The sequence below is a fragment of the Phyllostomus hastatus genome, unplaced genomic scaffold, assembly GCF_019186645.2.
Source record: "Phyllostomus hastatus isolate PE091 unplaced genomic scaffold, TTU_PhHast_1.1 phas_contig_86, whole genome shotgun sequence".
NCBI classification, from domain to species: Eukaryota; Metazoa; Chordata; class Mammalia; order Chiroptera; family Phyllostomidae; genus Phyllostomus; species Phyllostomus hastatus.
Genome location: NW_025333977.1, coordinates 49,521,931 through 49,543,594, shown reverse-complemented (window position 1 = coordinate 49,543,594; position 21,664 = coordinate 49,521,931). Strand labels below are relative to the sequence as shown.

The window sequence follows — 21,664 nt, the reverse complement described above, 5'->3', positions numbered from 1 at the left end:
GTCCTAGAGCCTGTCCTGTCCCTGAGACATCAGGGTCTGGCCAAAACTGTTCATTGTTCATGTCCAATTTCACTGGCCACAAGCTGAGATGGAACATGGCCTAATGAGAGCAAGTCCCAAAATTCTGAAGAAATTCTCTAGAGGGCTTGCTGTCAACATGGAAAGTCTAGAAGTGCTTCTTTCATTTTACTAACGCAAAAGGAAAGCCTACAGCTTTCTATGAGCTGAAACCAACACCATGCAAGGTGGCTAGAGGAGAGGTATGAATTCAGCCCTGGTCCTATCACCGGAGGTTCTCATTATCCTTCAACTAAAGCCATACCCACAACTGTGGACATTTGGGGCCATCAGCCAATAAATCTCTTTTATTGTATAAGTACTATTTTAACTGTATCTCTTTGTGACCTACAAATGAAGAGTCTTGATACACTGGCTTCAGCAAGAAAGATAATCCAGAAACTCTAAACACCCTTACACTAAGCTGTGCTCCTATTTCATGTAGTAAATTATATGCCATTAATTCTGCAGTCTGTCCTTAACCCACCTCTATTCTTTAACTGACTCTAGAGAAAAAGGGAAACTCAGTATCTCTATTAATACAGAAAATGTCTATAACACAGATAACATCATAAAAATTACAAACGAAACAGATTATTGCCCCCCAAAATGACACGGGACGTGTCCGGGTGAACAGCACTGTGCGCTTGGGGCAGGAGGGAGGCGGTGCCGTGCAGCCTTCAGGAGTAAAAGCCACTGTCTCCTCTGCTCACCCATTTATATTCTGCAAGTACCCAAAGGCATGCAAATTCCATTTCATTACAAAATATCTCCCCCAAAGAAACATCTTTAACAAAGTACAGTTTTCCTTTCTCATATGCCACTTTAAAAAATGCTTTAACCATTTCATAGCACTGTTTGTACAAAATGATTAAATGTTGTATTACTTTACCTGGAGTAAGTATATTTCTAAAACCTTACTATAAACCAGCTATAAGAAAAAAAAAACTCCACAAAATAAGGTTTCAGAGCTGATGGGGAATAGAGGTTACTCCAATCCTATCTTCCCCACCTCCAGTAGAAGCTGGGGAAAAATTATGGAAGCAGCATTATACAGAAAGGCCCATCTCAACAATAGAACATTGTATATGAAAAGTATTTTCACTCATCAAGTTGAAGTGCCTCATTGTATAATTCTGTGACTTCTCATGGCCCAAGTTAAGATCTCCCAACCCACCTCATCCCACTTCCAAAACCACTATCTTCAGTGCTTTGGGGACCCACAATGCGAGACTCTGGGTCGGGGTCACCTCGTTGTTCCACCCCCACTGTATCAGCATGTCTGGGGGTTCACCCCTCCCACCCCAATCCCAGTCGCTGGTGAACTGCTAGGCCACCCTCTCGAAGTATATGACAAAGTCCTAAGGGCTTACTTTCCTCTCCTTCCATCTCCTGCATAAAAAGACACCGAAAAATAGCTTATCATCTCCATATACAACTTAGTACTACTTAAAATAATTTCTTGATAATCCCTTTTCTAAGCTAAAAGATTTTCTACATGTAACTTTGTAGCTTTTTTCAAGCCATTAATTATTTATGTTCTACTTTAACCCCTTAGCTTTCTGAAAAAAATACCAGCTCTCTGACATCTTAGTGACTGGAATGAGAAATTAATCCTCATTTTGTTTGCTAACTAAAAGGCAATTTCAACTTTGTATCATAAAAAATGTGTATTTTATGTTTATTATTACAAAAGCATTTAAGTGAATAAAAAGTGATTTTTTGATAGGAAAACCAGTGTTTCCATCCAATGCTATTCAAAACAACTTCACAGAGTTACATTCAGGGTGGCCTGGTTATGACAAATCAAGTGCTGAGGAACATTTAATATCTAACTGAAAGGAGTGAAGATCAAGCTGTGCTATGTCAAATAATGAGATGGCACTAAAAACACAGGAAGTCAACATACCTAATCGTCTTTCTCAGACTCCCCTTCCCGGAACTGAAACACTGGACGCTCCCCTCCCACCACAGGGCACTGATCTCACCTCTGTGAGGGCACCTAACTGCCCACCTCTTCCCGTCTAATTTCAGAACCTCGCTGCTTCTCACCCAAAATGACCGCAAACAACCATCCTCAAACTGGTATCACGTCCTGCACTTTCTCCCCTAACCCAACACATTCAGACACCGCAGACTTACCTTGCTGCCGAACTGAGAGCTCCTCCATGTAATGTCCCTGAGCTCTCCACTGCTTACTCATTAAAGCATCTGAGGTTGACCAGGTTGATCCAAGATATGGTCTCATCCTTGTCCTCACACAGGTCCTGCTCAGACACTCCCAACACTCAGACTGTCTAAGAGTCCCCAAGCATGGTCCCCACAGCCCAATCATCTGAATCATGCCCCAAGCATGACGCTGTTCTCCACCTCCCAGAGGCATCCCTTTACCCAGCTCAGGCACCTCCTGGATTCCACAGGTCCTAGCAGCCAGTAGCACATTTGTATCTTGCAGGTTCTGAAAATTCCTTGTCACCCCTTCTACACAGTAACTTTCTAAAAGTCACAAAAATATTCCCGAGGGTGGGCACTGAGGTGGCAGCCTGCAGTCAGTTAAGTATTTGTTGTTACAATTTTTCTTTGCTTTGTCAGGAAACAAAGATTCGCATGACAAGGGAAAGGGAGAATTTCTCCAAAGAACCTTCTCCTGGAAAGTAACTGCAAAGTTTATAAAATGTGTTTTGAGCTTTGAAAATGTGTTACTCATAATGTCATTTTAAGAGGACGGACGATAACGACTCAAGTGGAAAAGAAAATGAACTCAGTGATAACCTTTAAAAGTTCTTTTTTAGGGCTTTCCCTCCAATGAATTATTCTACATCCATAGGTCAAACAGCAGTCACACCGCACAACAGAAAGGTGAAATGGACTTTGCGTTGACCCAGCACCACTGTGCGGCCAGTAAAAAGGCAGAAAGACAAAAGGAGGGGCAAGGGGAAGGGCAAGGAGCGTGCTCAGTCACTCTTACAACCCCCTTCACATTCCCGAATGGGCAAAACACCTTTGCCTTCAAAACATTTCCAAGCCCTTACTCTCTTTCATTAATAACGTACCAAACTAGGGCAAAGTTTAAATCATGCAGAAAAGGCATCATCTTGGAAGATCTGTATGTACACCTCACTTTAAAAATGCTTTGTCTAATGATGTCCATAACTCACAAATTAGAAGCTACTACTCTGAGGAAGGAAAACAAGTCTTTGCACTAATCCAGGTGGGAAAGGGGATTGTGTGCTTTAAAAAAAAAAAAAAAAAACCTTTCAGTACGTGAACCAAAAGTACTGTGGCTCCAGAGAGAAGGTTGATCTGAAGCCACATAGCTGCTACAGATCACCACCATTCATTAACCAAGGAACCACCCTCTGCTCCAAGATCATAAAAAGTTTCAGGATGCAAACTGCTGTTGAGCTGAGAGCACCCTAAATTGCAAATTCCACACGGAGAGTGGCAGCAGTGGAACACTATTGTTCCACTGCCCCGGTCACTCCACTTAGAATCTCTGTGAACTCAAGGTAGGGGGGCAGGGGAAGGGATGCCCTATTGGCCTCCTCTGTGACCACTGTCTCTGTCCAACACTTTCATCTTGAGAAGTGTTAAGTGCCAGGGCACTGGAGTCTAACCGTGCAGCTGTTCGAGAGGAATCTCCCACACGTCATGGATTTCCTTAAAGAAAATAAGTTCTCAGGCCCGTGTCTGGCTGTGGCAGTGGCGACAGACCCCAACATTGGTTTCCCCCTCCTCATTAGTTCCAGAGGGCTACCGCACTACCTTTAAAAGGCCAATTTTAATAATGTTAAACATTAAAAATGATACTTCTAATGAAACACTGTTATTTGGCATTTGTGTCCAATAAAATCAGAAACATGCATTATGTGGGCGGGAGAGACAGCTACATAAAGATTTTCTTTCTCAATTCATGGGGCAATTTAGCTTCAATTTTTTCTTTTATTTTAAACATACAAAATACCCATTAAAGTAACTAATGCATCATTTCTAATAAAAAGTATCACCATGGCCGAGGTAAAAATAACTTCCCCGCACTTCTTCCCACTGGGGTTTCTGAAATACTTGTTAGTGATGATCTGTAATTTCCTAGAACGCTAACAAGATACAACATGAAAAACATCTGTCCTTAATGAAACAGAAAGAAGTGACTCATGGAAATTCAAATGGAACTCATGTTAAAAACAAAAACAAAAACAGGGACAATAGCCCAAAAGAAAGCCTATTTCTACTGTGAATAAACTTCCAAGAAAAGCCGGGTTGCCTCCAGCTCTTTCTCTAAAGGAAGAACACAGTTCAGTTTCACTATTGAAAGTGTGGTTTCTCAGTATTCCAGAAAGGAAACAGAACACTGAAATCCAGGATTAGCACTTTCATATTTGGCAATCCAGACACAAAACTGTGGCTTTGGTGGGTTTTTAAGAACAGTCAATACACTTCTTCACTCTGTCCATATCTGCAAAGTGGACATAGATGGAAGTAAATATATAAATACACCCATCTAAAAAAAGAAAAACAGAAACTTTACCAGAATCCTTTTTATTTCAGTTTTCCTGCACACCATGTTAAACCATTCACTACTCAGCTGGCAGCCAACCCCATCCCACCAAACCCTCTCCATCCCCATTGAAATGTTGACCCTGGTCACAGCTGTTCACCCGCCTGACTGTCTGTCTGCAAGCACGTCTTTCTGAAGTGTGTTTTCTGGTGAGTCCTATCTGAAAAGACAGGTCACTTCCTGGTGCAACTGTGATGCAAGTTAACACTGGTTCTTCACCAAAAGTCAAGTACAGAGTCTGAGAAAGATTTGGATTTTTTCCTCTAGTTTATAAAGTGAATACGTTTTAAAAAAAACAACTCTTCTTTTGCAAAATAAAAATAATTACATTATTTTGGGAGAACACCAGAATATCTGAAACAAGTGGCTACGTTCATCATAAGCATCCTCACATTGCTTTTGTCAGAAGTTCCCTTAGACTCTCCCTAAATTCACTCTCTCTAGCCTGACATTTCTCATAATCTTGAGAAATTTTTTTGTTCAAAAGTGAATACCAAAAGAGATTCAACTTAGATTCATGAGAGGTTTCTTCTGACTTTTTCCAAATCATCTGGAAAAGTGACTAAGAATTATTAGGAGAAAAAGGAAAAACCAAAGCACCTACCAAACCAATGAAGCAATAGAAGAAACCAGACCCTAACTGACCAGGAAACAGTTCTGCAATTACAAATCAACTTTGTACCAGCAGATTTAGAACTTCCTCAAACATGCTCAAAACATAACCTTATCTTCTCTTTTATAAAAGCTACCCTTATTCAAGAAACGTAGCCTGACAGAGCCAACCGATGACAGGGATGAGAGAGTGCCTTTTCATTGGGTCCCTCACGGTGCTGGGCTCCATTCAGACACCCAGTAAATACTTGCTTGTCCACAGGCAGAATGAACAATGACCCAAACAATTAAGAAGCATACTTCTACACAATCTAATAGTTACTAAATACCTGTGTCTCAATTCATTAAGCTGTTTGGGCTAAACCGACAAATGTTCATTGTAAGTCTCTTCTCATAACTTAGACATTTCCAATATATTCTTCAATGAAAAAATACAAACCATAAAACAGTATGTACAATATAATAACATTTTTAAGTGGGCATACATACACACAGAAATTTTTTTAATGTATGTGCTGAAAATGTTAACAATAGTTATCTCTCTGCATAATAAAGTACTACTTCTATTTCTACTATCAGATTTGTCTACAATGAGCAAAAAAGAATAACGAGAAATAAAGCAGAGAGTACTTCATCAGACTATGTAAAGTTACATTTTTTTGTTTATTAATAGGTGTCTCCAGCAGGATCCAAACTGCAACAAGTGTTTAAAATGATAGATTTTAAAGGCTAATGAGTATCAGTATGTAGGTAGAACTAAAGAAATTTTGCTTGAACGCCTAATATCTTTAACTCATAATCCTTTTCAAGGCACAAAAAACTGATGTTCTTTAAAGTCATTATGATGCCAAACACATCTTTGGTGTTTAAAAAAAAAAACTAGAGGTACTACAATGGACAAATAAGAACTTTCCCTCGAAAATTAGAATAGACAAATCCTAATTGCTTAAGAAAGCATATACACAAAATTGAAAAGAACTTCTTTAGGAGAACTTCATACAGTTAAACTCTTTGCAAACCACAGCTTCATCTACGTCAATATGCAACATTTTAAAACCACAGGAAAGGAAAGGAAATTTTTAGTACGACAGTGATACTGCTGTAGCGGCTCAAGCTTCTCTGAAGACTCGGAGAGAGGCAGCTGAGGCTCAGAGAAGATACCCCCAGGTATGTCTTTTTAAATACTTAATATATTCAAGTGTCTTTCCTTGGAAGGGAAATCTATGATTTTCAGTGTTTAAACCAAATAAGTTGAAAATGTCGACATGTAGGAACGTTGCTGTGTAAGAAGGCACCAGTTTTTAAACTCTAACTAGATTCTCACTGTAACCTACCCTAGAATGTTCTTCCATCTGAAGACCCCACCCAGTCTCAAAAAGGCAGCTTAATAAATGAAAGACTGAATACTTAACCTATAGGTGAGCATAACTATTCAGTAAATTTTATAACTGGATGAACAAAGGCCATGTTGGTCTTCACAAAAAGGCACAATAATTCTTAAAATGACTTCCTTCTATATACATTACAGTAGGTAATTTAAAGAAAATTCCATTGTGATTGCCATAAAAAAAATCTAATGAGTTTATTTTCTAAGCAATGGGCACTTGATCCAAACAAAAGAGATACCTGGAATCTTTTCCTGATTTTGGTGGAGTGCCTCTGGACACCTCAAATTTCCACAGGCTAGTAAGTGGTCTACAAAATATTTATCAAGCATTTAGTTTTCAAATTTGTGCTGGAAAACACAGATGTTATTACAGTACAATGTCACCTCTAACTGACAAAACCAAAAATTTTAAATGAAGAGATTTGGTTTTTGTTGCAATAACCAAAGCGACAGACTTTTGTTAGACTGAGGTTCATAAAAAGAAACTGCCAGGCACTATGATCTCAAGCATCATCAAACAAATAGACACACTGTGATTATTTTTAAATATATTAACTATGGGTGTATATGGCCAGTCCCAGTTGCAGAGAATATTCACTGACCAAAACAAATCATTCCCTAATCCTTCTGTGTACCACACATTCATCTACAAAATGGGGCTTTAGTGTATAATCATATGAGCAATGGGGGCACTTTAAAAAGCTCATTATTATGTTAGTATAATGTCCCATTTGACATATAAGAACATAAACCAAAATCCTAGCAACTTATAAAGGAACAGTGAGCAAAGGTGGGAGACACGGATGAATTTACACCAACATTAGCTTTTGACCCAAAGAGGGAAAGGATATTGAGGATCCCAGGGTACAAATAAATGGTTAGTATGAAAAATCCGAGTCAGAGTCATAAGGTAATTGGTGAAACCTGGATTAGAATTTAGACATGAAGAGCATTTAGAATAGGCAGGATTTGGGTACGGGAAGGATAAAGGCAGAAAGTCTAGAACAGGAGCAACAAGGTCCAAACCTAGCCTGTCCCAACCAGCTGTGAACCCTTGAGCAAAACCCAAGAGCCAGAACTCAGCTTCCTCAGCTGGTCTAGGAGTGGACCAGATGCTATCAATAAAGGGTCCCTCCATCCTTAAAATCCTATCATCCCCAAGTTGTAGCTCAACCAAAAGCACAAAGGCAGGAAGAAGCAAACAGTTCACGGAACAGTAGAGATCCCACTCATCTAGAGTAGAGAGGTGGGAATGAAGGCTGTGGGGATGGTGTGGAGGGACCAGGTCATGGGGACTCGAAAGTAAAGGGGGTCAGACTGACAGGATAGAGCCTATGTTTGGTTTTTAAAAAATATATTATAAAATGAAACATCAAAATACATGAAGACTAAACTTCTTTTATTAGTATTCAGGAAAAAAAATTAAGAATGAAAATTGCTTAGCATATAGTTCCTGCCACATAGTAAGCACTTAGTAAAGTAGCTGGTTGCTATAGCAATAATGACCCTCATCCCCATCATTATTACTACTGTTGTTGTTATTGAGTGTTTACAAACACAGCTTCTGAAGCCAGGCAGTCTGGCTTGGAATCCTGGCTCCATAACCAGGTTCACATAAACTTGTTGTGCCTCAGTTTCCTCACATGTAAAACACAGATAACACCTACATGATAGGAATGATGGAAGGTTTAATAATAGTACACATAAAGTCCTTAGCACAGTGCCAGACACAAAGCACTTAATTATTTTCACTGAGTTTAGTACAGAATGACACCATTCTCGAGCCCTGAAGTCCCATCTCGGGGAGGAAAAGGGGAAGGACATGCACCCTTTCAACGGCACTGACTTAGAAAGGGCCATGTACATCTATACCTTACCAACCCCCTTGCGTACTGTCTCATTCCATGATGCATGCAGTGGGTCATTAAATAATTAAGCAAATTAAACTTCAGAAAGCCTTCAGAGATTTTTGGTTTTGTTTTAAATTTTTAAAAGTTTGAGTGAATGCGCTTATTTGGCTTTCTTAGTCAGCCACCATATTTGTTAGTCACTATATTTAAAAAGATATACTTCAATTTTTTTCCTGATAAAACACAAAAATAATATTGTTAAAACAAAAGAAAGGTATTTAATATGCATAAGGAGGGAGCGTACAAAGAAGCAGCACCAGAGAGGAGGAGCTGTGGCCTCCAGAGTGAGCATCTGGCTGGACTCCGTCAAAGGCAGCGAATGAAGCCCAGCTCATTTAACTCGGAGGGAACATCACACTGCGTCGATCACGGCGGTTCTAATCTAAGGCTCTGTCTTCTACTTCTGAGCTTGACTGCCGCAAAACCACAGTGAAAGAGAAAGAAAAACACTCAAGTGTTAACTTCAGATGTTTTGGTACTAATATAACTGAGCTTCTCTTTGAGAGTTTGGTCACCAATGCCACACATCCTTGTTCTAGACACCTTTAAAATACATTCTTTGTGAACTTTCTTAAAAACACTGAAAATACAGAAACATCTATGCAAGCACTGTCCAACAGAAATAGAATGCAAACCACAAAGATACTTTAAAATTATCTAGTAGCTGCACTTAAAATAGCAAAAACAAACAAGAGAAATTAATTCAAATATATTTAACCTAATACATCAAAAAATATTTGGACATATGCTCAGTATAAAAATATTAATGAGCTATTTTACTAATTGTTGTACTATTTCTATAAACTAGTACAATTTTACTGCTTGTACTATTTTTTAAAATGCTTTGTACTAGATCTTAAAAACCCAGTGTGTGCTTGGCATGTACAACACATGTCAAACTGGACTGGCCACACTCCGCGTGCTCACGGGTCACTGGACGCAACCAGGCAGGCTCACAGATCTGCTCCATGAGGAAACCAGAGCCAGGAAAAAGGATGCAACAAGCATCAATTCTAGACCAGATTCTAATCCTTCAACTCATCCTGCTAAAAAGAAAAATATAATAAATTCTGATTGTGAAAATGTTCTAGCAGGTTGGAGAGTAAAGGGCCACCTTTTGAAATACTTTCTTTTATATTTTAGTACAAATTTTTGTTCACCCTTACCAGCCCCCCCAGACCAGGCCCCCGAGCGTTAGGAGTCTACCCATCTGTGAGAAAGGAAAACCAGTGGCCTCAATGACATCTCTTCAGGCTCAGCCACAAGCAGACCACTTTACCCTAGTTTCCTCTCTCTAGGTCTCAGAATTTCAGTGTAATTCTCTCCTCTGCAAACCAACTTATAATCCAACTGGTAACAAGACCTATCAGAACGCCAAAGTGTGATGTCAAAAATATCCCTTCTAGAAGCAAACCTACATGGGATTTCCCAAACACACAAAATCAGACCATGGAAAACCCAGGCTTCCTCATAACATAAGATGTTCCTGCCAGTCTACATGATCTATTAAGTTAAATAAAATTCTAAGAACTAGAAAGATTGTTGACTGTGGTATTGTGAATACAAGTGGTTTTTAAAGAAAATCATTTCTAATTTTAGTTATTAACCTCCCTTCACTTCTTTTTTAACAGACTCTTAAAAAAATTTTTTGGAGACAAATCATTCTTACTGTCCCACAAGATGACAAACAGTTCTACCTTCTGTCCAGTTTACAGAAATCTGCAGCCATTCACATATTTCTTTTATTTAGTTTTCCTTATTGGATTTATTGGAAGCTGTTTTGCAACCTGGGCTTTCATACAGAAAAACACAAATCATAGGTGCGTAAGCATATACTTAATTAATTTGCTGACAGCCGACTTCCTGCTGACTCTGGCATTACCAGTGAAAATTGTTGTTGACCTGGGCGTGGCACCCTGGAAGCTGAGGATATTCCACTGCCAAGTAACAGCCTGCCTCATCTACATTAACATGTACTTATCAATTATCTTCTTAGCGTTTGTGAGCATTGATCGCTGTCTTCAGTTGACACACAGCTGCAAAATTTATCGAATACAAGAACCTGGATTTGCCAAAATGATATCCGCTGTCGTGTGGGTAATGGTCCTTCTTATAATGGTGCCAAATATGTTGATACCCATCAAAGACATCGAGGAAAAGCTGAATGTGGGATGCATGGAATTCAAAAGGGAGATTGGAAAAAACTGGCATCTGATGACAAACTTCATATGTGTGGCCATATTTTTAAATTTCTCAGTCATCATTTTAATATCAAACTGCCTTGTAATTCGACAACTCTACAGAAACAAAGATAATGAAAATTATTCAAATGTGAAAAGAGCTCTCATCAATATACTTTTAGTGACCACAGCCTACATTATATGTTTTGTTCCTTACCACATTGTCCGAATCCCATACACACTCAGCCAGACCGAAGTCATATCTGACTGCTCGACCAGGAATTCACTCTTCAAGGCCAAGGAGGCCACGATGCTGCTGGCTGTGTCGAACTTGTGTTTTGATCCCATCCTATACTATCACTTCTCAAAGGCATTCCGCTTAAAGGTCACTGGGACTTTTGTTTCACAAAAAGGCAGCAAGGCTCAGAAAAAAAAATCAAGTGATGAAAATGATGTATAAATATGGGATCATGTTATAATTTTATGCTGTAATTTCTTCCCTTGCTGGACAATGACTATAAAATGACTGGAAAAGAGAGCCTCTGACTGTGAAGATAGACAGCTCGCAAATGTGACCTGGTTTACTACGAAGCAGTTTTTAAATGCAAACCAAGCAGTATTTCTTGGTTGATCGTACTCCTTAAGTCAAATATTTATACAAAAAAAGACTAAAAATTCTTGTTGAACCAATGTAAAACTCTTCAATATCCATGACACCTAAATGACTTCTGTAACACAGACACAGAAGTACTTGTGAGGTATTCATTTAAATACCTGGAACTGACTTCTTGATATAAAATATGTAAAATACAGATGACCTGTAAACAGATTTGAACTGCACGAGTCCACTTACAAATTTTTTTCAATAAATACATATAGTACTATAAACGTATTTTCCCTTCCTTATGATTTTCTCAATAACATTTTCTTTTCTCTAGCTTATTTTATTATAAGAGTACAGCATATAATGCATCTAACATATAAAAATATGTGTTAATCAGCTGCTTATGCTATCAGTATGATTTTCAGGCAACAGCAAGCTATTAGTAGCTAAGTATGGGGGAGTCAAAGTTATATGCAGAATCTTTACTGTGAGGGGTCAGTGCCCCTAACCTCTTCATCATTCAAGGGACAACGATCAAGTCTACGTAAGTTGCCATACACCCCTTCAGCAACACCATTTACAGCCCTTTTGGTCACTTAAAAAATGAAAACAACAACAAAAAAGCCAACTTATTTTTTACATGAAATCACCTGAGACTGATTTATTTTTAATCCTCCACTTCAAAGAAGGTAAACTTTTAGTTCACTATTCCAATTGTTAACATCTAATTGTTTCTGACAAAATAACTAAAAATTTTTACTTCCAAAAAGGCTTGGAAATGCATGGGTAGTTTTTAATGTACTGTACATACTTATATTCTACTTGAAAGTTATGAATAAAGATTTCCTACTGTTAGTAATGACAAGCCCAGTGGTTATTTTTATTTTGTAGTAATTTGAAATAGACCCTATAGCATTTTGAAGGGGAGCTGTTAAATTATACAAACTGTTTTTGAACTAAAAACTCAAAGTTATGGAAAAATAGCACCAAATGGTCTTAAAATAGACATGCCAACTCCACATAGCCAGGCCCTGCTAGCAACACAGTGTATAGGATCCACCGTGTTGCTAGCTACTCAGCTACTCAGGATCCTGAAGATTAGCCTGACCATGTGGGGCCAGCTGATTCACGTGTGGGCAACTGCAGTGCTCAGGGTCACACCTTTCAGTCTCTCTACTGCCAGTAATGCAGAAAAATCCAATAGATGGTGAAAGAAAAGACTTACTTAGAGAAAAGATTGGGAAGTTTAAACAAGCACATATAAGATTTTGTGGGTTTTTTCATCTCAAAAGGAAAAGCTCATAGTAAAACAACTACTAACCCAGTAACATTAGCTCCAATGATTAAGAAATGGTGTTGTTCCTAGAAGCTAACAAGTTTGATTCCAGATTCATTTTTAGATCTGCATTTAGAATTATTTTCTAAAGCCTGACAAAAGACAACTCTGTCTACAGTTTCATAAATATATTCTCTGAGTTTGAAAAGAATAATAAAAGAGAAAATGCACGATCAAGTGCCTATTACACTCACAGCACAGTAAGTACTGAATTCTAGGTAGCTGCTAACAACACTAGGAGCCCCACCAGCATCACAGATCTGACACAACAAGGTACAAATGGCTCACCTAAGTTACAGGCTGGTAGAATGCCTATGTGCTAGAACCTGTGCTTGCTTGTTGGGAGCTAAGAACATGTTTTTACTCATGGGCAGATCAAGACATCATTCCTATAACAGCATTCATAAAACTAGTTGGGTTTTTTGTTTTTGTTTTTTTTTTCAGAATATTTTCATTGAGTCCCCTTTAGTCCTCTCACCTTGGCCTTCAGTCACTAGGGTGTCATCTTAGAGCAAGAGGTAGAAAAAAAGAAAAATCTATTTTAAAAATCATATTCTTGTCTTGACTGGTGTGGCTCAGCTGGTTGGACCACAAAGCCAAACGTCGTTGGTTCAATCACCAATCAGAGCACATGGGTGGGTTGTGGGTTTGGTCACCAGTTGGGGTGTGTTTGATTGGTAACTGACAGATATTTCTCTCTCACACCTGTTTTTCCCTCCCTATCTTTCTCCGTCCCTTCCCCACTCTCAAAAAGTAAATAAACAAAATCTTTTTTAAAATACCATATTCTTACATTCTCCCCCACATGCCTGTTAAGTTAGTCAAATTTTTCTTTTTTAGTAAGGAAGAGAACCAGGATCTACAGCATTCTTCATGTTAATGTTACATTAGTATATATGTACTTTTACTTCCCTTTACTGATGGCTTATTCTAAATGACATTCCAATTAATGGGGTTATCAGGGCAAGTGGTGATGGAAGGCTATTAAGTATATCCTACCACATCAATTCCTAGAAGTCCTTTTAATGATTACAATACAGTTGAATTATGTCCTAATTTATCATGACACTTAGCCATTAGAAATCTTTCATGTTCTTTCCTCCAAGGAAGCAGACAGTCTTTAGAATACTAAATGCTGCAAATGACTTTATAGCTAAGAATCACGTGAACAAAAGAATAAGAAGGTCCATGCTCGGGCAGCATGCTGCTCTGCCACCTAGACACTTGGAAGAGGGAGAGCTGCAAAGCTCTGCCTACCCAACAGAGCACAGAGTCCTCAACCAATGTCAACCATTTTCACCATTTTCCCAATATTTGCTTCATTTTCCCTCTCCATTTTTTCTTTTTTTACATAAACTTCTTATTTTGAAGTAATATAAAATTTATAAAGAATGTACAAATATAGTACAGAATTCCCACATATCCTTCCATCCAAATTTGCTCTCACATTAATGCCTCATGTAACCATGACACATTTGTCAAAACTGGGAAAGTAACATCAATGTATTTACTGTTAACTAAACTCTGAACTTCAATTACTGCCTCCCTCTTTTAATTCTATTTTAGAACAAATTCCAGATATCATGCTAGTTCATCCATGGTACTTCAGGACACATCTCTAAATTATCAGGCTAGTCTTTCTGCTGCCCTAAATAAACTGTGAGATTATCCCAGTATATTAACAATGAGTAACACAGGTAACAGCCGAAAATGTTGATATATTAGCCAGTGATAAACAAGAATTATGGCAACTTTGGACACAGCTGTGGACACAGGAAAATTAACATGACAAAAAGGGCTCTTAATTAAAATAAAGGGAAAAAATACATGAGTACAGTGACTTTGAAAGTTATTTCAGAGGAAATTCCAAAATAACAAAAATAAACAAACCAATAAACAAATGTAAACAAAAATTTAGTTTGCAGACCAAAATTCCTGAAAGATTGCAAGGAAATAGCATAATATATACTTCACAATTACAGTTTTGTTAAAATAATAGTCTTCCATGAAAATTATTCATTAAAGTTACACAAAACAAAATTCTAAGAAGAATGATAGTGAACCTAAGAATAAAAACATTTACAGATCCTGGCCCTATCTTTACCACTAATACTAAAAAACTAAACTTGTTTCCATTTAGAATAAAGCACATCACTCTTTATGAATCAGACACTAAATTTCCTGGCAAGTATTTCCCATGCACTACCCAGTTCTTAATTTCAATGGGTCAAACTCCAAATTCATCTCACACACAGCCCCTTCTCTGAAGTCCTAATCAACTTCATAATATTTATTCTCGCAGACTGGAAGAGACCCAAGAATGTCAAATGGTCCACCTTTGAGTGGGCAATTGAATTTTTACTCAATTATTGCACTTATTTCAAAGCTTGTCATTTTATAGATATTTGTCTCCTCCTATCTTATTCATCTTTCCTGTGCCCCAAAATTCTTACTCATCTGCATAATACCAAAAGTACCTACCAGAATACAGTGCACATGAATGTTACTCAATAAATGAGTTTCAAACTGAAGCAGGAAAACAAATTTAGACACTATTTGCAGTGACTCAAATGTTCATGAAAAAGGATACTAATATAGAAAATTCTGTTAAATCTAGTCAGCCAGTAGTATCACACCACGAATTTGGACCACACCAGTACCTAAGCTATATGATCAAATTATATAACCAAAGAAGCAATGAATGCAGGCACTCACCTACTTTCATATGGACTACTCAGGCAAGTAGTTGAATAGTCAGTGGTTAATGAGCCTATAATGAAATAATCAGGTTGCCAACTGCTTGAAGCGAGGACTTACCAGAGGTATAGGAAAATGTGTTGCATACTGCAGGTGTCGCAGGAGGTCATAATTAGATGGAAAAATTAACTCTCTCGGCTTTTCTCTCTTCAGCAACTTCTCCCCATTAACCGACATTCTTCTGCCCAAGGAAGGGTTGGCATTCTCACAGGGCTCTCCAGGCATGGGAGAAAAAATCTAAGTCATGTAAAACAAATAATGGAGATTGTACATGAAAGAGAGTGAAGCCAAAACCCAGTGCTGCATACCACAGCACCAAAGACACAAGACACTTATTACAGGGACTTTTCCTTATTTAACCACTAACCAAAATATATACAGAAATTTTGTTCATTTCCACAAACTTCGTTTTAGATCACCAGGAGGCTCGCACCATCATCCTACTCTTTGAAGATGAGACAGTGACAATGACACACATGAGAAATGTGCACAGCTACATTTCCTGGAGGACCAGAGATAAAATCAGTTTATAGGTCATTGTTTTCCCCTTAGGGCTGTGTTTTCTATAAAAACACAGGAATAATTAACTAAGTCATGAACAGACAGAAAGGTTTTAGTCTGTACCGTAAATAATGTTCTTTATAGAGTTACTCATTAAGATGCAAGAGGAAGAACACATAATTTTAGATAAAGTAAAAGAATGTATAGCAAGTCCAGAGCCAGGAAAGCTATTATTTCAGGAGCTAAATATATACACAGCAAATCAATAAGAACTGGCATGGTAAAACCACTGCACCCCTTAACTCCTGAGAGATGATGGCCTCAAAATGAACAGAAGAGTCCCAGGCAGTTCACTAGGAGGACAGGAGTGTTATGCTTCCCAAAGGAGGCAGTGCAGCCCAAACTGAGGATGAACTGAAAGGAGGCAGCTGCGAAGGAGCTGGACTGTGCCCTAGGAGGAGTATGGTGGGATCACATTTACATCACAAGGACACAGGTCACTCCAGTACGAGAAACAGAAGGATGGAGGCAAGTTGGGGGAGGGGTTGGGGGAGGGGTTAATAGTCAGTAAGAATTTGAAGGTTGAACCTACTGGAAATTCCGAACCAAAGTCAGTTTTAAAGTCACTCTTGTCTACTTCATCAAAAATATTAGTAGTTCCTGAGTCAATGCCCATATGTGCCATAATAGTCTGTTCCTGATAATTGTCAGAGAAAGAAAATCACAGTGTAAATTTTGTAGTTCATTAAGAAACTGAAGCTAAAACATGACAGTGCAACATCTTAACCATTCTATGTTTTACTTCCTCCTAGTGTTTATTCCCAAAAATAAAGAAGTTTTAAAACATGCATTGCTTTGCAAAGTCACATTAGTTGTCCTCACAATGAGAAACATACTTTCCATTATACTTTAAGGGAAGAGTGTGCAACCTCTTTCCTTATAAAAACTTCCTGATAAAAACAAACTGACCATAATTTCCTTCTTTGGGTTCTTCCCAGTCACATGCTCACCAACTTTTCCTAGTAAGAAAAATCTAAGAGTATATCTAAGATATAAGATTACTTGATATCCAAGAATAGAAAAGAAAAATCAGAAACACAAAAAAATCCTAAACAGCTAAAGTAACTTTAGGTTTTTTTTTTACCCCACATAACTTATATTGTGGATAAATTTAGAAACAAAAGTATTTATATCAAAGAAATATTTTTTTTAAATTCTTGTACCATTTAGTCACCAAATCTTAAGAGTATAAACCATAAACCAATGTGTGCAATTCTAATGTCAGGTTTTTAAATAAGTATAGCCATTATTTTAAAAATATAAAATTATATGCTTAAACTCTCACAGAACCAATATGAAGCTTTATTTAAGGAATTGTCACAATCGCTCAGCATTTTCTACTACTTCCCATCACCAACTTCATGGGTTTTTGTTTTATTTTGTTTTTTGACTTGAAAATTTCCCTAACTATCTGGAACAATGTCCAAAATATCAGAAAATGGCAGAAAATTATAAAGTCCTACTCACATCATAATATACTTTGTTGAAAAAAATAATTTTAAAGCATTTGAAAAACAGAAATTAAGTTTTTAATTAACTGAAATGAAAACACAATGCATTAAGACTAAAACAGACCTTCCCATTATATATAAAAGAGTGATACAAATAACAAACAATACATGTTGGGGAAGATGCTCCTTTGAACAAAAACTGAACCAGGACTTTAAGGCCAAAACAAGTCTGACTTTGAGGCACAACATTAAAGGAAAACTGAGGACTAGAAATACATAAAACTGAAAGCATATAATTCCAATCCAAAGGAAAACTTTATGGCTTGTCAAATCTTTCCATTAATAGTTTTAGAGGATCCAAAAAAAAATTTGGAAGATCTGAATTATAGTCTACTTGTTTCTGTGAGTGGGGAGTAGAAATAAATGAGCTTTGTAACAAGAGAATACAGTTAAAAAGTGATCACCCTTCTCTCACAAAATATTCCTCCTCAGAGTGGGTCCCAGCAGAACTGGGGGCGGGAGAGCGGCAGGAGGGGGCAGGAGAGGGTGTGGAGCAGGAACACCACTCCCGGGGCCATTACCTCCATTTTCACGTCGTGGTCCTTTGGATAGTGCTCGTCAGCATTTTCTCCACCTGGGGACCGTGGCCGCGTCGAGGCCGTGACTGACAGGTCTCCCCGGGATATGAGGGTGCACATGTACGCGTCATGGGAGAAGACATCATGTCGGATGAACTCACAGAAGAGCAGCACCAGATTCACAAACTCCACCTTTTCACATTCACTGTTCGGATCCGCTAGAAAGAAAGAATTCAACCAAAAATTCATCCCTCTGACCCCAATAAAATAAAAAATATATTTTTTAAAAAACAATAGCTAAGGTTTAACAATATGTTTACCACTTTTCATAATTTTTTTTTTTTACAAAATAAAAGATCATTGGAAAATTTACTATGAAGCACTATGGCACTTAGGTTTTAACTCTCCCACTGCAATTGAAAAATACTATCCAGTATGCTAAGTACAATTTCAAATCTAAAGACAGTGGTCCCTGGCAAATGAATGACCATTTAAAAATAATATAAACCCAAAAAGTTTCAGATTAAAAAAAAACAGCAGACCTATACTTTTGTCTTCTGGTTTTATTAAAACTGCTCATGACTGTTTTCTATAGTTTGAGTGCATCCGTGTATTGTGGAGCACACTGTGAACTACTTTAAAGGAGACTCCACAATAGAACCACAGTGCAAATAGTATTTGAAAAAAAAGTGAGTGGGATTCACTGAAAAGAAAAAGGAAAAAAATGAAATTAAAGGGGCACAAACAGGAGCTCTTCAGTCTTTTTTTAATTCATAACCAGTCTATTGAACTTACATTATGACTCTTAATATTGCAACTGTACTCTAAAATTTCATATCAGTACTTTGAGGGGTTAAACAATGTTAAGACTAACATCTCAGTCTTAACTCAGCCCCTGGCCCCATCACACTCACAGAGACAAAAAGATGGATCCAGACAGCATGACACTTGGTGCCCTAAACCTTAAGCCTAAATGTTTGCTCTCACCCACCACCATATTCACTGACAGCAACCTCTACAGAGAAACAAAACAGCTTTCTCTGACAGAAAATGGGACCCAGAACCAGCAAAGCCGTAGAGTCAGGAAGTTTTTCCCAAAGAGAGAACAGGAGTGAGCCAGGACGAGGAAAGCACACAGCAAACGCCGTCTCCCCCGGGACACAAGATTAAGAGTTAGAGCTACTAATTTCCATCTCTGACCGTGTATTTTCCATCTGGCATCTCTTCTGTCTTTTCACTTTCCTACTTCATTTTCCCTGTTTCACTTACTGTTCCCCACATACCACCCACCAGCTTGACTCCAGCCCTGTCTCTTCCTCTCGCCTAGACCAGCCACCAAATGACAAAAATAAGAAAGGAGCCACTCAACCCAAATGAGGCCCTTCTCAGAGCAAGCAGAAGCACTACTGTTTCTTGCTGCTGTGCCGCTTTCTCCACAAACGTCTCCCTATCCCTCCCCTCCACTCTTTTCTTCCCTTTTCCATCACTTTCCACTTTGTGCCGTTTTTCTGTTGTTCCATCACTACCTATCCTAAGACCCTCCCTGCTGTACTTTGACATATAAAAGCCTCAGGATAAGATCAAGCCCACTCAACTCACATACATGGTTTTTTTAGTGTCCACCCACAATATAAATCCACCAGGTGGTTGTTTACTCCCCAAACCCTCAACTTCCCACCAACTACAGAAAAAAATAAAAAGTACCTAAGATGACATGAACATCCAAGAGAGTTGGCAAGTGGCCAACCATCTTAACAAATAATTTCCTTGTATCTAAGACCTGGTTACAAAGTGCTATTGTTTGATTACTGTTCACCTTTTAAGATACAAAGTTAGAAAACACGGAATTTAGAAAATGGTTTGAAAAGAGAAAATTCCAAATCACAACATATAGTGAAACATCAAAGGACCTATTTTGGTAAGAAAGATCTAGAAAGGGAAAATTAGTCCACTTAAATATAAAGGAAGGAGGTACTTTATTTTTTTAACTATATAAAATTTTAAGCCTTTGAAGTTCACCCGATTTTAAAATTGCACAAAAGTCTCCAAAGAAAACATGCCACAGAAATTTTGCTCAGTAAAATGTACATTACATGCAGTGCGAAGAACTTTTGATAAGATGCAAATAAGAGCCCTGACCAGTGTGGCTCAGTTGGTTGGTCATGAAGCCCACAAAGCAAAAGACCACCGGTTCAATCCCAAGCCAGGGCACATAACTGGGTTGGGGATTTGGTCCCTGGTCAGCGCATGTGAAAGAGGCAACCAATCAATGTTTCTCTTTCATAACCATGTTCTTTACTCCCACTCTTTCTCCCTCCCTTCTCCTATCTCTAAAAATAAATAAATAAAATCTTTTTTAAAAAAAGATACAAGTAAGAAAAAAAATAAGAATCAGTTCAAAAAACAAGGGAGTCATTCTCTTATTTAATATGTAGAAGCAAAAACATTTACTTACACAATGAGGGGGCCTGGGTATCTAAAAACCTCAGCAGAACATTCTGGAAAACAGGCAAACTAGATCCAGCAAGAGATGCCGAAGAAATGGACTCCTTTTCATCTAAGACCTCTGATTCCCCACATCTCTAAGATTAAAAATAAACAAGCACAGTTAATTATAAAGGACAAGTACAGTCAGTGGGTCATGAATTTGTTATTCTTCTATTAAGTTCCCAGATAAAATGTAAAATTAATTAAGACTTCTGTATATATTTGTGGGCCATGCATACTAGGTAAATATAATTTCTAAAAGTTGAGGGAACTATCCCAGAACAATTCAAATGTTCAAACAACACCCTTTTGGAAAATATTATTCACATGCATTATAAACTCTGCACAGTACTGTGTATCCATTGAAAACACAACATAGTACAAAATAAAGGACTCATTATCCCTGTGCAAACTGCTAAAAGTAATTTGAGGTGTCTTCATTTTTATTGAGCTCATGTTTAACTGTACTTTCCCTAAGAAACATTTGGGCATGTATCATTGAGTTTGATTCTTTTGTGCTAGTTTCTGTCCAGTGGGTGTGTTTACGAGAGTGTGTGGGGAGGTGTGGTGTCCAATGAGAAAGCTAACACAAATTCTCCAACAAGAGCCTTTCACTGATTCATCACATGTCACCAGTAAGATCTCTCAGAACCTCTGCAAATCTCCACAGTTCACGAGACAGAAATCCATTTGGACAAGTTCTTCAACTTGTGTATTAGTTAGACAGAACTTACTAGAAGACTAGAAAAGAAAACTGTTTAGAAGCAATCAGATCCTTGTTTTCTATTATTTTTGATATCACTTTAATCCTTATTCATTAATATTAGATACTAATTTTATATTGATATTTCTCCAAGCCATCATCTCTTTACAAAGATCAAATTTCAAAAATGTTTATTAGAAATCAATTATTTTAAATATCTCTGAAAGAATACATTTATACCTATTAAAATGACAAAGTAATCTATGTGTGCACCTCTTCTAAAAGTGACTCTGTGTGTGTGTGTGTGTGTGTGTGTGTGTGTGTGTTCTGGACACATGGGGGGAAGGGAGGGATGACAACATTAATCCAAAAGCAACAAGGAAGTCTGAAAAATTCAACTTTAGTTACTGAAGTTTAATCATTGCAATTCACTGCAGAATAGAATTCACTGTAGAATTCACTGTTATCTATCAATATGTGTGA

General features: G+C 37.9%; 2 protein-coding genes across 2 annotated transcripts in view; one reads left to right on the top strand and one right to left on the bottom strand.

Annotated features, from left to right (window-relative positions):
• MED12L (mediator complex subunit 12L) overlaps positions 1–21,664 on the bottom strand; it is a 316,418-nt gene that overhangs the window by 194,727 nt on the left and 100,027 nt on the right. Inside the window, exons 13-15 of the mRNA XM_045851889.1 lie at positions 20,447–20,573; positions 17,995–18,209; positions 15,462–15,638 (exon numbers count right to left, since the gene is read on the bottom strand). Coding sequence (XP_045707845.1) covers positions 15,462–15,638; positions 17,995–18,209; positions 20,447–20,573 — 519 coding nt within the window. The remainder of the gene's footprint in view (positions 1–15,461; positions 15,639–17,994; positions 18,210–20,446; positions 20,574–21,664) is intronic.
• On the top strand, positions 6,318–12,165 carry GPR171 (G protein-coupled receptor 171). The gene is made up of 2 exons (XM_045851267.1): positions 6,318–6,394; positions 10,156–12,165. Exon 2 carries the CDS (start codon positions 10,205–10,207, stop codon positions 11,162–11,164), a length of 960 nt encoding a protein of 319 aa, XP_045707223.1. The 5' UTR covers positions 6,318–6,394; positions 10,156–10,204; the 3' UTR covers positions 11,165–12,165.